Source organism: Dromaius novaehollandiae, chromosome 18 (assembly GCF_036370855.1).
Source record: "Dromaius novaehollandiae isolate bDroNov1 chromosome 18, bDroNov1.hap1, whole genome shotgun sequence".
Classification (NCBI taxonomy): domain Eukaryota; kingdom Metazoa; phylum Chordata; class Aves; order Casuariiformes; family Dromaiidae; genus Dromaius; species Dromaius novaehollandiae.
Window position 1 is genome coordinate 2,817,339 of NC_088115.1, and position 13,971 is coordinate 2,831,309.

A 13,971-nucleotide genomic window follows, 5' to 3' on the forward strand; every position below is an offset into this window, starting at 1 on the left:
CAAGTATTTTGCATATACATTAACGTGTAAGTTGCAGCTCAGAGTGATCAGCCTCGGAGAAAATTACCGCTCTTCTGCCTATTCAGATAGTTACATGAACAGCCTTTAATATTCAGATTTAATTTGTTAAAAGCGTAACAGCTTGCTCAGGACTCTGGCTCCTAGAAGAGCAAAGGAATATTTCTTGCATTCCAGATACTTTAGAAAGTTTTGTTTATTTATTTATTTATTTATTTAACTTTTTAATGCTTATGGGAATACTTTGAATGGGATAAATCTAAATTACACCCTTCTGAAGTATTTTGATATCCACTGTCTCCTTAGGTTCATCAACACAAAAAAATGCTATTCTTAGCAATTATTAATCATTACAATGGAAAACAAACTGATCTCTTACACCAGAGAGGATTTGTTATTGATTAGTCATTGCTGGAAGTAAATGGAAGTTTTACTGAAAATTATTAAATGTAATACGAGGAGTTTAGTATAGGGAAAACTTTTGCAGCGGAAGTTAATTTGGGTTTGCGACTTGCTATCCTGGTTAATGTTGTAATTGAAGCTGTCATCTGCCTTTGTTTTTGGGGATCAAATTCACTTAAACATAAGCTGGCTGTCCTCACAAATTCATAAAATGACTTCAGATGAAATTTTTAAAAGTCATAGAAAGCTCAGGAGCAAAAACTTCATGTAAATGCACTGAAAATTATGTTTCAAAAATTGCATAAAGGCTTTTGAAAGCTTTTTTCCTCTCTCTCACATCCTGTATCTTCACTTGAGTGAAGCACTATAAAGATCATATGCTTGTTTTTTTTAAAATGTAGATTTTGTTAATGAAATTTGAATATGAGGATAAGTGACTTCCTTCATGCTTGCCAAGATCTTGATCTCAATACTGTAGTGTTTAATGAGATCTATATAAATGGTGGAAGTAGAGAGAAAAGAGATCTTGACTTGGCTGTATAACAGGTTTGCTTTTTTATTAAAAGTCAGGGGAATCATATCTTGCCCAAGAAATGACAGAGCAGCTCATAAATATTTCAGATAATATCACATATATCACCACAGTCTTTGCTTCACTATGAATTTTGTAATCCTCTTCAGGGCTTTCAGGCACCTGTTGAGCTATAGTTTATTACAAAAAAAAAGACAGTGTTGAATCTATTTTGAGAGCAAAGCTTGACAGTTTCTCTTCAAATCATCCTGTTTGGTAGAAGACTTGTAAACTTGCTTTGATTATACCATATGTGTCGCTTTGTCAATATATGCTAAAGTGAGCTCGGTAGGATGTTGTCAGTTGATATGTGAAAACATAGAACAGCAGTGACCTATATTAAAAAAAAAAAAAAAAAAAAAAGTTGCACGTTTTTGGCTCTAGTCAAGGATTCTTCCATGCAACACTTCAGAAATCCAGCATTCCTTGTACAGTATATCACTAGTAACAAATCATCGCTGCAGGATTTCTGGTGATGGGAAACTTGAGTTCAAGGTGGGTTTTTTTCTTACATATATATATATTTATACACAGACTACCCAGTCTTTACATACAGAAACATGGCAAGCTTTGTGAAGGAACATAGCAAGAAACTTCCCAGGGCAGGCAACAAAGAAAATTTGGCAGGTTGAAATTTCTTAAAGTGTTATTATATAAAGGTATAGGTATATTATATTATATATTATACTAAATATAGGTATTTATAGGTATAGGTAACATTCTCTAGCTTTATTTTCTCACCGACGTTTTAAACTGTAGGTGCAAGTGATGGAAAGAGTCCCTCCGGAGATGAGGATTGGAGGGCACAGCAGGCTTTAATTTGTTTTTTGAGGGGGGGGGGGGGGTGAAGGGATTGCCGAAGACCAAGTTGAAGTCCGTCGTGTTATAAATTGCTGAGAGATACGTGTCCTTACAGAGAACTGCCAGAGCTTTTTGGTGAAGGGGGCAGACATCACCCGCTGACTGCCCCTTTCCTGGTGACAAAGCGGAAACTGTAGAAGAAAGCCATCTTTGTACGTCATGTGGACTGTGCAAGGCAGGGCGGCAACTATTAGAAAAATGTTATAATCTGAACTAAATGTGATTTTAGCTTTTAGCAAAACACCAGGTATCACGATCCATGGCTTCCGCTTGTTTGGTAGTGACTTTTGCTGTGTAACAGTATATCCCACTGTCTGCTCTGTTGACTTAATATTGGGTAAAATTAGATGAGTCGATGCTAATGCATCGTATTTATAGGTATGTCTGTAATTTTTATACATATAAATGTATGTGTCTGTATACCACAAGCATGCGAACACTTAAAATCATGTAGTTTTCTATTTAAATAAGAGAACTTTTTTTCTCATGGCTTATAATGCTTTATTTTCTCCAGTGTGCAAATAGACACGAGGAGAGATGATCTTTTTTGAGCAGACTGAATACAAGCATATGGCAGAAATTTCATGCGAGGTCTGTTTCTTGTTTTAAAGGAGCATCTCCAAAATTTGTGGTTGCTTAAGTAGTTAAAATGGACTTTCCTGTCAGCAAATTCTACACAGATACAATGCAACCTAATAAATCAGTTAATCCTTTTTCCTTTGAGGAGGAATGTCTGAGTCTCATTTGACAGCTTTCTTCCTCTAGTGATTTTAATTCCTATGGATGAGTTAGAAACGCTTGGAAAATGGGATTTATAATGGAAATACTGACAGATACTTAACTGCAGTCCGGAAGCTCTAGTAGTGGGCTTTTCTGCAAAAAGAGCTTTTTGATTAGACGTAATGTGGTGATATACTGTATAACAAAATAGTAGGATCTTCTTTTTATGCTCTACAGTGCTGCAAATTCCTGCCCATCTAGCCCCCGTGGTGCAGGCTCTTCAGGGTACAAAATGAGTCGTGTAATACCATCTGACCTACATTTAATGGCTGACAATTCACAGTCAGAAAATGACAAGGAAGCATCGGGTGGAGATAGCCCAAAGGTAAGCGTTGTTTGAAATCAAAATCGTAAATAAAGTCTGAAGCGAATGTAATACCTTGGGATTTTGTTAGCCAAACTATCTGCGCGAAGCTGTAATTTGTCTTTGAAGACTTCAAAAATAATATAGAGGGTTTTGTGATCAGATGCGGCATTTGTTTTGATATTTTCCCCCTTTGGGGGAGGGTCTGTATTAATTTTTAATAATATAGTTGTTTATAGACACTTGAAAATTAACATTCTTTAATGTCTGTTTCTGCAGATTTTGTGGTTATCTTGCATACTGCTAATCAGAAGAGCTAAATTTTATTAGCTGCTTCTGTTTCAAGATTTTGTTTGTCTGGAAGTGCCTTAAATCAAATTAATTGGGTTTTGTAACTTTAGTTTAGAAAGGGGTGTATATATCTTCAAAGTTTATTGATGCAGACTTTTTTTTTTTCCCCCTTCTATAGGACGACTCTAAGCCACCTTACTCCTATGCACAGTTAATAGTACAAGCAATTACAATGGCACCTGATAAGCAGCTTACACTAAATGGAATTTATACGCACATAACTAAAAATTATCCGTACTACAGGACAGCAGACAAGGGCTGGCAGGTAAATTTGATATCTGGCATGTTTTTTTTAGTTGTTAGTAATGTTGGCAGCTATAAAGGGCCATGGGCAATCTGTAAAACATGTACATTTATTTTGTGTTTGAGCCCAACAGCCCCTCTTAATTTGTCATATGAATGGGTCATTAAAATTTTTGTGTGTTGTTTTTTTCCTGATTGCAAGGTCTCCAACAGAGTCGAGAATCTAAATTATTCTGTACCTGAAACATTGCTTTATTGATGAAATGGTATTCACTCAACCTCTAGTAGGGATACAGGCAGACTTTTGTGGAAGAAAAGCACAGCCAGTACCATGGATTTGAATATACGTATGCTATCCAGGAACGTAGTTGTGTTCTGCAACTTATAATTGTGTGCATATGTGTATTCTTATCTGAAGATAAAATTAAGATATCAAATGTTACACGTTCAGATTTATTTGAAAACGGTGGTCTTGACCATGCAGTACGGAGAAAGAGCGAGCACTTATTACCTGTTGTTCCCTTGCACTGTTAAGTGCCCTTTCGGATGTGTGCAACGTTGTCCGCTTGTGAACTTGCTCGTTTCCCTGCTGAGTTGGACCAGACCTTCAATCCTGTAAAAATTAATTTCTGCTTCCTCTTTGTTTTGAAAGAGACCAACCTCGGCATTTGCCAGCATGACTGACTGAGCGTGAATCAGTTTGGCACACTCTTTCCAGATAGGCGTTAAAGGTTCAGCGCCTTTGCTGCTGTTTTTAGTCGCGGCAAAGGACGGGAGAGCGCAGTTAGCAGGCCCGGCCGGTTTGGCCGTGCGGCGTTCAGAGCGCGCTGTCGATCACGAAGTATCGGTTTCACTGGGTTGCTGCTTGGTGCAGTCGTGCTCTGCAGCAGAGGCATGCCCTGAAGTTATTTTCAGGGAAGTAAAATTTGGAGAGCCTGGGGGAGGGGAGCAAGGGGGAAGCGTTAACACTCTGCTTGCTGTGCAGGCAGAAGACTAAAGAGTACAGGCCTCCTCGGCAGAGGAGCAGATCTTAAATACTAATCATGCGCTTATTTGTCGTAGGGCTTATATGGAACCGCTCTTGCACGAATCCCAAGGTTAGCTGGGAACGTCACTTTTATTAACTTTTGCTAATGATTTAGCTAGTATAGGACTTAGCTCTTGTACCTAGGAAGTACCTAGTAGTCTGAATTGCCCCCTTTCACACACAGGCAACAGAGTCCTGGCTGCACTTGTACCAGCAGATCTCCCTTATCAGTAGGACCAAGGTTTTAAAACTTTTGTGTGCTTTTTGTTTACTCTCCTGAAATATCTTGAATATCCGTGGGTATAATGCTCCTTTACGTGAGCATCAACCAAATACCTGCATATGGTGTAATACGTAGCTTAAAAATTGGTCCTTAGATCAGTGTACGTGTTTAGATGTATAAGACCTAGCACAAACAAGGTGGTAGACGCAGGCACACGTTATGTTCCGGAATAATTAGCACCTATTTATAAAAGCAATTGAAAAGCTGAAAATCAGATGCTGCTCAGTCACCAGTCACATAAAACCCTGCTCTAGCTCTAACGGGTGTACCTCATGCCTCGATAGCCATGCTAGCTTCTAGGCATCAGGTATTAGATTACAGTTAAGGTAACTTATAGGATTGATGCTTTAAATAATATTTGAGACTACATATACACATTATTCAAAACATACAGTACATATATGTATGTAGTACCCAAATTGTGTACCTCCATAAGCAGTATTGAGGTATTCATATCCGTTGTTATATTAAAACCTGATTTTGCAGAGGACTTGACTCCTCTCAGTGGACTTACTTTAGCAGGTACTTTTGGATTTACTCTTTTATTCTCGCATATGGAGAAATAAATGCAATTCATAAACACGTTCTTGGCATCTTTCTAGTTCTGTTTCACTTTTTGGCAGGGAAAACCATTTCCCTGGTTTTATCAGTTTGCATTTAAGAAACCATACATGGTTATCATTGCTTTAAGTTTTCCAGACTTGCCATCAAGGTCATGAACTCGGACATTTAAAAAACTGGCCTTGAGAAAGGAATTTGTGTTTGATTTTTGCAAATTTTGAAGACTTTCTGTTAATGTTAAGCTTTTTCTCTGCTTCTCTTCCCCTCACTGTTTCAGTATATATACTTAAACTTCCTTTCTTCTGGTTCAGTGATAATACTCCCAAAGATTTTGGATTTATCCATTTGAAAGATAGGATGTGCACAAAGGCACGCATAGATACGGCCACTTGCTTTAGAGCGTTAGCAGCTTTCTAAATCTCTCTCACGAGTTTTGTGCGTTACAGCGAAGTGAGGATAGAGTAACGTGCAAGCTCGAGTGGCATAGGAAGGTCTCGCTGAAGAGCTGCATTAGGACCTGCTGCCATATATTGTTTTTCTAGACACGCTAAATCCTTGGCGTCTTTGAGGCAGACTGGACTGCGGGCGAACTCCCAACAGTCCAGCTGCGTTTGGGACTCCTGCAATTTAACCTTTTCGTCAGGTATTACGGAGCTGCAACAGAGGATTGTCGTAGGAGAACACCATCAGTATACGCTGTGTTTCAGCAGTCCTCTCTGAACGGTCTGGCGTTTCTTTGACGCCTGGGGAAGGGGGGTGTATGAGGACTGCTAATTCTTCATTTTTTTTACACTGCTTTACGCTCAAATATGGGTAGTGCTCTAACAGCTCGTTGCAATCACCGTGTTTCTCACTAGGGAATTAAATGGGATTCCTGTTATTACCTCGTTAGCGTACTGTTGTTTAATTGTTGGGAAAGACTGGAAAAATGCAAGAGGCCTTTCTTCAGCTTTACGGCACTGCCTTTGTAGTGCTCAAGCCCTGTTGCATTAAGGAATTACGAGCTGAACCCCGAGTCTCCTAGGGCACAAACTGCTGCAGTAGGCCACGTTCTGCCTTGAAAAAGTTACATGAATTCTACATATTTTTTTATGTTCCATAGAATTCAATACGTCACAATCTCTCTCTGAATCGTTATTTCATCAAAGTACCGCGTTCCCAGGAAGAACCAGGCAAAGGCTCATTCTGGAGGATAGACCCTGCCTCTGAAAGCAAATTAATAGAGCAGGCTTTTAGGAAAAGGCGGCCTAGGGGAGTACCTTGCTTTAGAACCCCTCTGGGACCACTCTCTTCTAGGTAAGGAAAACCAGATGAACGCAAAGACTATGGCTGTTGTTTAATCTCCAGGCTGATGCAGACTCGATAGTTTTGGATACGGTCGCAAGTTCAGTAATTTAATTTCATCCAGACTCGGTATTTGAATTCTGTATGATTTACTAGAAGGCTGCCCCGTACACTAGGCTTTTTTTTTTTTAATTGCTTGTGTTTTGTCTTATTGAACTGACTCCATTTGCATAAGTAATTGCCAGATTATTAATGTAAGCAAGGCTTGCTGTACCCTTTTTTTTCCTCCCAGAATTAATTTTAATTTCTAACTGCCATCTACTGCATTTTAAAACTGTTTGCAAAGAAAATTACCAAACACCAGCTACCTTTTTATTAAACTTAGAAGCGACAAGTATGCATGTCGTTTGATAATGTTTAAGCAGTATTTGTGATGGGGGAAATAATGTGGGTTTTAATTATCCACTGTGTAAAGTTAAAGCCTTCCTGCTGGGGCAGATTTGCTTTTGACTTGCCCTTTAGGCTGAGGTTTGCTCATCGTTCTTCCCCACCAGAAGAAACGTTGTTAATGTTTCGCAGATTGTTTAGACAGTCTCCCCAAGAAAGCATCCGGCCCCTTCCATGCCGTTAACTCTCGCTGGAGTTTGCTTTTAAACTCGGTTCGTGGGTAACGGAAATTGTGTCGATGAGCACAACTGCGCTTGCGGAAGGCAGAGGTGCCCCCCGCGGGCAGTGCATGGTACGGGCGCTTTAGAGCAAGGTCGCTCGTCTTTCACAGTGCCGGAGTTAAAACGCATCAGCTGCTGCTTTCCTTTTCAAATACAGAAGTGCCCCAGCCTCTCCTAATCACTCGGGAGTGTTGTCCGCACACTCCAGCGGAGTCCAGACCCCCGAGAGCCTGTCCAGGGAAGGATCGCCGGTCCCCATGGAGCCTGAGCCTAGTGCTATCCAGCCAAAACTAGCAGTAATACAAGAAGCGCGATTTGCACAGAGTGCCCCAGGTGAGACGTCCTGAAAAGAGCTTTCGCGGGTTGGAGGTGGGAGAGGGCTAATGTGTTAAAGTTACCGAGACTTCACACGTACACCAAAACGCCGGTAAAATATTTAACGTGTTAACGTTTAGAGCGAAGCATTGAGAAAGATGTGAACGTGCCCGGTAAGTACTGTCTGCGGACGTACAGACTTTATTGTCTACATGTTGTTCCAGAGCCCTCGGTCCCTTCGTTGGAAAGCAAAGATTGTGCTGCTGTCCCCTGTAGGACCGTATGGTCTTTTAACAATTGTCACTTCCTTTGGAAACATACTCTTTCTGGGTTAGAGAAAACAAATGAACGTTAGGGCATGGCTTACAGTAGTACGCAAACGTCTTGTTTCACAGTAGGATGTGTTTGTGGTCGTTTCATCCTTTCAAAACTGGGGGTGGAAAGAATCGAAAGGCTAAAGGGGGAAAGAATAAATCTATGACAAGAATTTTCCTAAAATGGGGGAGAGGGCATAATAGGAAAGGGGATTCTTCGTTCAGTTATTTTAGTTGATGCGTGTTTTTCCATCCATTTTGTTGGTGAAGTTCCCCAAAAAATTGCAGCGACCGTCTTAATATTTCCAGTGTTTTCTGTGGCAAAGATAAACACGGTCAGCAGCGGTGATCAGGCTGTCCTGGCCAGGAGGCTGCGAGGTGGGCTGTTGCAGAAGTGCTCCACAAAACACCCGAAGCACATACTAGTTCTCATCTATGGAAAGTAGTTTTACTAAAAAAATATTAAACATAGCTTTGGCAGCATAGCTGCGCTTGCAGCGGGGGGGGGATGGCATACCGGTGTTACTGTGCTAATGCAGCATTTATTGTAAAAATGTGGCTGAGGATAGCTGCGTGCCGTAATCTTTATTGTCCAGTTTTATCTTTTGGATCATTGCAGCATCAGTCAAGGAGGTGGTTAATCCCTGAGGCTTTAGCGTTAAGTTTAAAAGGATGACTGCCTGGACAGAAATCGTTCAAACTGGCAGCCTAATTTTTATCGTTTCCTTGATAGGGTCACCTCTCTCTAGCCAACCGGTTTTAATTACTGTACAACGGCAGCTACCACAAACTATTAAACCCGTCACCTACACTGTTGCGACTCCTGTGACGACGACAACATCCCAGCAGCCTGTAGTTCAGACAGTTCATGTTGTTCACCAGATACCAGCTGTGTCTGTCACAAACGTGAGCGGATTAGCACCAGCAAACACTTACACTGTAGCTGGACAGGCGGTAGTGACACAAGCTGCGATGGTAACCCAGCCCAAGGTGGAACCTCAAGAGAATGGAGACCACAAGGAAGTAAAAGGTGAGAGCGCACAGGGTCGGCTGTTTCGGTAGCTCTTTATACCAAAGGGTTAGTGTTTGAAATGTACTTCAAGGTGAACAGTTGAAATGCTTGACTAAACTGAAGTTTTTTGCATGATTTCTCATGTTCCTGCATCATAACTTCTCAGATATGTCGAGGCTACTAATAAAGCAGAATACTTTTCTCATTGAAGATCTGATTTGATAAAATCAAGTGATGTTGGGTTTTGACACTTTCTTGTTTTGACGGCGTTTTATCTTCTGTGTTTCAGTTAAAGTGGAGCCTATACCTGCTATTAGTCATGCTACAATAGGAGCTGCTAGTCGTATCATTCAGACATCTCAGCCCACACCCTTACAGACAGTTACTATAGTGCAACAGGCACCTCTAGGTCAACACCAGCTACCAATAAAAACTGTAACACAGAACGGAACGCACATAGTACCTATCACCACTGCGATACAAGGACAAGGCAACACTGGTGCGTATTGTATCGAAACATTCTCGTGCTTTACAAGCGTTAAAACTGTTCCAGGTGGCCAGTGTTTTTGAATTCTGTTCTCATGTCTTTTATACTGAAAACTATCTAAATTGCACCAAAAAAATTAGATTACGACCTTGTAAGAGAGTGTTTCCTCCCTCTTGGTAAGAACTCATGTTTCTTTTCATTGATGATTACCTGCACAGTTATTTGTTCTCTTTGGGTCATTATAGGGATGCACTTAGTGATGACAGCCCATCCTCCCTTCTCAGTAAACCCAGAATAAAAACAAGTTTTAAAAGAAGTTCCTGTAAAACAATGCAATTAAAATGGTAACTGCTCCCCAGGTGGTTTGGTCGAGAACCAGCCAAAAGGAAAACAAGACAAAACTTGGCTTGTGGGCTGGCTATTTGGACTGTTGTTTTATTTCCACTGTTTTTATTGAAACTGTAGAAGAGCAAGATACTAAAATTGACAAGCGTTCTGTAAGATTTTGAGATTGTTCTTGTCTGTCTGAATGCCGTCTTTCCCTTCTCAGACTCAGCAGTCTGAGTGGGTAGCAGTACCAACTTCATCACAACTTGCACAGATACGTTCAGTTTTGGTTTGCAGGGGAGCATAATTTGTTTCAACAGTTTTGCTTTGAGATAACGTTACCTGATACTGCAGTAACTTGTCATAAAAGAGGTTTATGGGAATAGTTTTAGGCTATTAAGTCAATTTATTACATATATTTCTGCTCTGAAGTCTTGCTGATGGAGCAAATGATTTGTTTTGATTCCTTTTTGCTGTTTTTCCATCCATAACATTGGTTTTCCTATGCAAGTTTGGTACAAGTTTGGTCAGCGTTCTGCTTCCACTTCATTTCCAGCTTCAGTAAAGCAAAATCAGTTGGCATCCGATTTCATACATGCTTTTTTTTGTCAGAAGGTGGTGTGTGAATTGAGCTGAGTCATGTGAAATACACTGAAAATTACATTTTAAAAGTAAAAATTACATTCTTTTTGTCTTTGTTGTTGACTCTGAAAACTGAAACACATTTTATTCAGAAGTAACCATCTCCATGACTGTCTCCTTTCTAGATGGTGAATGACTGTGTTGACATAGAAGAGCAAATTGCTTTACAGCTGTAGTGAAGCTGTCTGTGTTGGCTAAATATTTTCTGATGTATTTGTCCTGTTAGTAAATACTGCGTGCAACAGAGTGTGGTTGCACGCAGCGATGATGTTTCAGGCAGTCTCTCCTATAGCTTACCAGGAACAAATATAACAGGTTTAGCAAATGAGACTTCCTTGGGCATCCATCTCCTGTTGAAGCTCCACTAGCGGGGAATGCTACAACCGTCTCAGCAAAGCTGTGATGCTGGAGAGAGGGAGCTTGCATGTAAAAGAGCAGCTGGTTTCATGTTTAGGTGAAGCTTCATGAAATGCAACAAATATATAATTATACTTCTGATTATTTGCAAAAGCATTTGGATAGTTTGTTTAATAAAGTTAGGACCGGTACTGAGAAACAGACTACCACGAAGAGGGAAAGAACCGTCGGATGTCTCGGAAGGCTAAAGGACTGTACTCTCCTGTTAACGTTGACCGCTGTATTACCTTACCTCTTCCATGTGGTGACATTAAAATCTGTATAGTGTGTGTGAGAGCTGTATACGCTTCTGTTGATCTGACGTAGTTCAGTTTTGCGTTTGAAGCAGATTAAATAGGTCATTTCTTAATAGTTCTTGTTAAAGCACTGCCTTTTCCTTATGTTGTGCTGCCTGCATCATCTCTGTAGGAGAAATTGATGCCTGAGTTGTCTTCATCTCATGGCTGCATGAATTGCATAGCTTTTATTTAATAATTTATGGCCATGGATGAATGGCATGACTCGGTGCCTTCCTGCCAGGCCGGGTAATGCATTTTATGGTAAACCATACACACAGCCAGATCCTCCTCAAAGGAGACTCTGAACCCCATTGGCAAAGTGGAGGTACTTTTCCTTTTTTGTCCTTATCCAAACAAATGTTGAGTGCTTTGGCCCAAGGTCTTTCAGGTGTGTACAAAGATTAAACAATCGGACCTGAATCTCAGCTGGGATTGCTAATACCCCACCGCAGTGCAAAGAAATGCATCCATCATTTTAACGGCAATGCGAGTTTGCCTTCGGTATCATCCGTTCTGACGAGGATTAGGGCGCTGAAATTTTTTTTTCCTCTTTTTACAGCTGCTGCGAGTCCTTTGCATATGTTAGCAACCCATGCATCTGCCTCGGCATCTCTTCCAACAAAGCGCCAGAATGGAGACCAGTCAGAACAGCAGGAACTCAAACGTATCAAAACGGAAGATGGAGAAAGCATAGTCATAGCTGTTAACGTGGACACCCCGTCTGTGGCAGTGAGTGATAAAGGCAGCCAGAACTAGAAACTTAGAGGAGTTTTGTTTTCTTTTTTTTTTAAAAAAAAAATAATAATAAACTCCGTGGTGCCAAAAGGAGACACTTAAACATAACACCTAAAATGTTGGAACATGTTCTCACGCAGTGGGGAAAGGGGCCCTGTGATCAGACTTCAACCTTCAGCACTGAAAAAAAACCCAACACAGGTGGCCTTAAAACTTGGTAATTTAAAGTCAAACTGCAAACCATCTTGTTCCAGAGGCTGTGACCCCCGCTCCTCCCTGCCCCCTACTGAACTGTGTACACTGAGAAATACAGTGTTGGGGAGGGCTGCAGCTTTAAAAAAATCTTTATCAGATTATTTTAAGGACTGAGTATCTCAGTGTAACGGCAGCATGATAAGCGCTTAGTGTGAACTGGTTTCAAACGATTGTATATTCCTTAAAGGGAACAGAGGCAAGGAGCCATTTCCTACATCTTGGCAGCTAGCCTTTCATAATGACCTACCCGATGCAGTTGTTGGTAGATATGCAGTATTTTGTTGTTCACATGTGGAATTAGAAATTTTTGAGGTGTATTTTCATTTCTTTGCAAAACAATGGGGTCTTTGACATTTCAAATCACTCCATTTCTACTCCGGAAACTTTGGAATCACACAATACTTTTCATGTGAAATTTTGTTTGGTAAAAAACTGAATGTAGGGTTTTTTTTAACCAACGGAATGATTTACTTTTGTCTGTCCTGTTAAAGTTCAGATAAAGCTACTTTATTACATCTGCAAATTTTCATATTTTAGCAGTTGCCTGATAAATTTAATCAAATTTTATTACCATGTGTAGTGATCAAATGCTTCTTCGGGCTTGCATGTAACTGATTAGAAATTACAATGTAAATGAGCCGTTAACTGACGTAAAGAACTGCTATGAATTTGACCAGAGCTGCACTTATCTGTTTCTCTTTCTGCTACCTTTTGCTGTTTGTTACTTTGTGTTGACTTTGACTGTCCCTGGCATATTTTTCCAGTCTAAAGTAAAACAAGAGTCTCGCTTAATATTGTGTATGTTTAAGATAACAGACTGTTCTTCATTTAGAAAAGATAAAAATTCTTTATCACAAGTCCTTTTAAAAAGAGAGTAAAATTATCTTGTCAGAGGTATATTCGATATTTTTAAGCTTAAGCACCCATCAGTAGAAATTAATCCGACCAGTTTCTCCGTAACACTTTTGATGTCATACACGGACCTTTTGGGGTCTCCAGTAAGAGTAGCTGTTGTGGTTTTCTAACAGTGGCTACCATATTATTATAATAAAAAAAAATTTTTTTTAAGTGTGTGTTCTGCAGTTGAACATTTTAAAATGTATTGGTAATTTCTCATGTTAAATGTGGTAATAGATTCCACTTTACATTTCAAAATTAAATTTAAACATGAGGCTGCTGTTCAGTCTTTAATTCACATAACGTCTTATTTCTTCATGCAGTAAGGTGAGTGAAAGCTAGATAGTTGGCTTAATTTTGAATTCTGATTTTGTCATTTTCTGTAATAATGATGCATTATTTATATTTCCTTTTCCACTACAAAAGGAAAAAACTGTATTTTTCATGATGGACTGAACAGTTTGGAGTGGTTTATTTAGGCAGCTTTTGGGAACTATTTACCTAAAGACCAAATACAAGAAATCTGTATTAAGTTTTGTGTTAATCCACAAAATGGAGCTGTTACAATGTCTCTGCAGATAATACATATTAAAAAATTATGAAAAAACTCTACACAAGCTGAATTTATAACAGGCATTTAAAAAATTATAACCTGAAAAGAAACGTTTCTGTAAAACTGCAAGATTTTCTTTAGAGGTTTTAAAAATAAAAAAGTAAAGTTTTAACATACTTTTTTTAAGAAACAAAATCCAGTACTAGTAATTTAATTTGGTGTTGAATGAGTTGACTAGAATGTGGTTTATTTTCAGAAGTGAGAATCTGTTCACAACTAGGGCTAGGTGAATAATAGTGTATAAGATTTTTTTAAATAAAATTAAATTTTATTCAGCAAATTAACCAAGTTGAAATTACTCAACAAGTGTGTTTGGAATACTTATG

The 13,971-nt window shown here is 39.5% G+C and overlaps 1 protein-coding gene across 6 annotated transcripts in view; it reads left to right on the plus strand.

The window, feature by feature from the left end:
• FOXK2 (forkhead box K2) overlaps positions 1–13,929 on the plus strand; it is a 74,946-nt gene extending 61,017 nt beyond the window's left edge. For all 6 annotated transcript variants that reach the window (XM_026120589.2, XM_064522451.1, XM_026120588.2 and 3 more), the window contains 7 exons: positions 2,810–2,957; positions 3,406–3,552; positions 6,504–6,697; positions 7,511–7,686; positions 8,716–9,012; positions 9,284–9,493; positions 11,705–13,929. In XM_026120589.2, coding sequence (XP_025976374.2) covers positions 2,810–2,957; positions 3,406–3,552; positions 6,504–6,697; positions 7,511–7,686; positions 8,716–9,012; positions 9,284–9,493; positions 11,705–11,901 — 1,369 coding nt within the window. In that variant the 3' untranslated portion in view covers positions 11,902–13,929. The remainder of the gene's footprint in view (positions 1–2,809; positions 2,958–3,405; positions 3,553–6,503; positions 6,698–7,510; positions 7,687–8,715; positions 9,013–9,283; positions 9,494–11,704) is intronic.
• Positions 13,930–13,971: the final 42 nt, after the last annotated feature.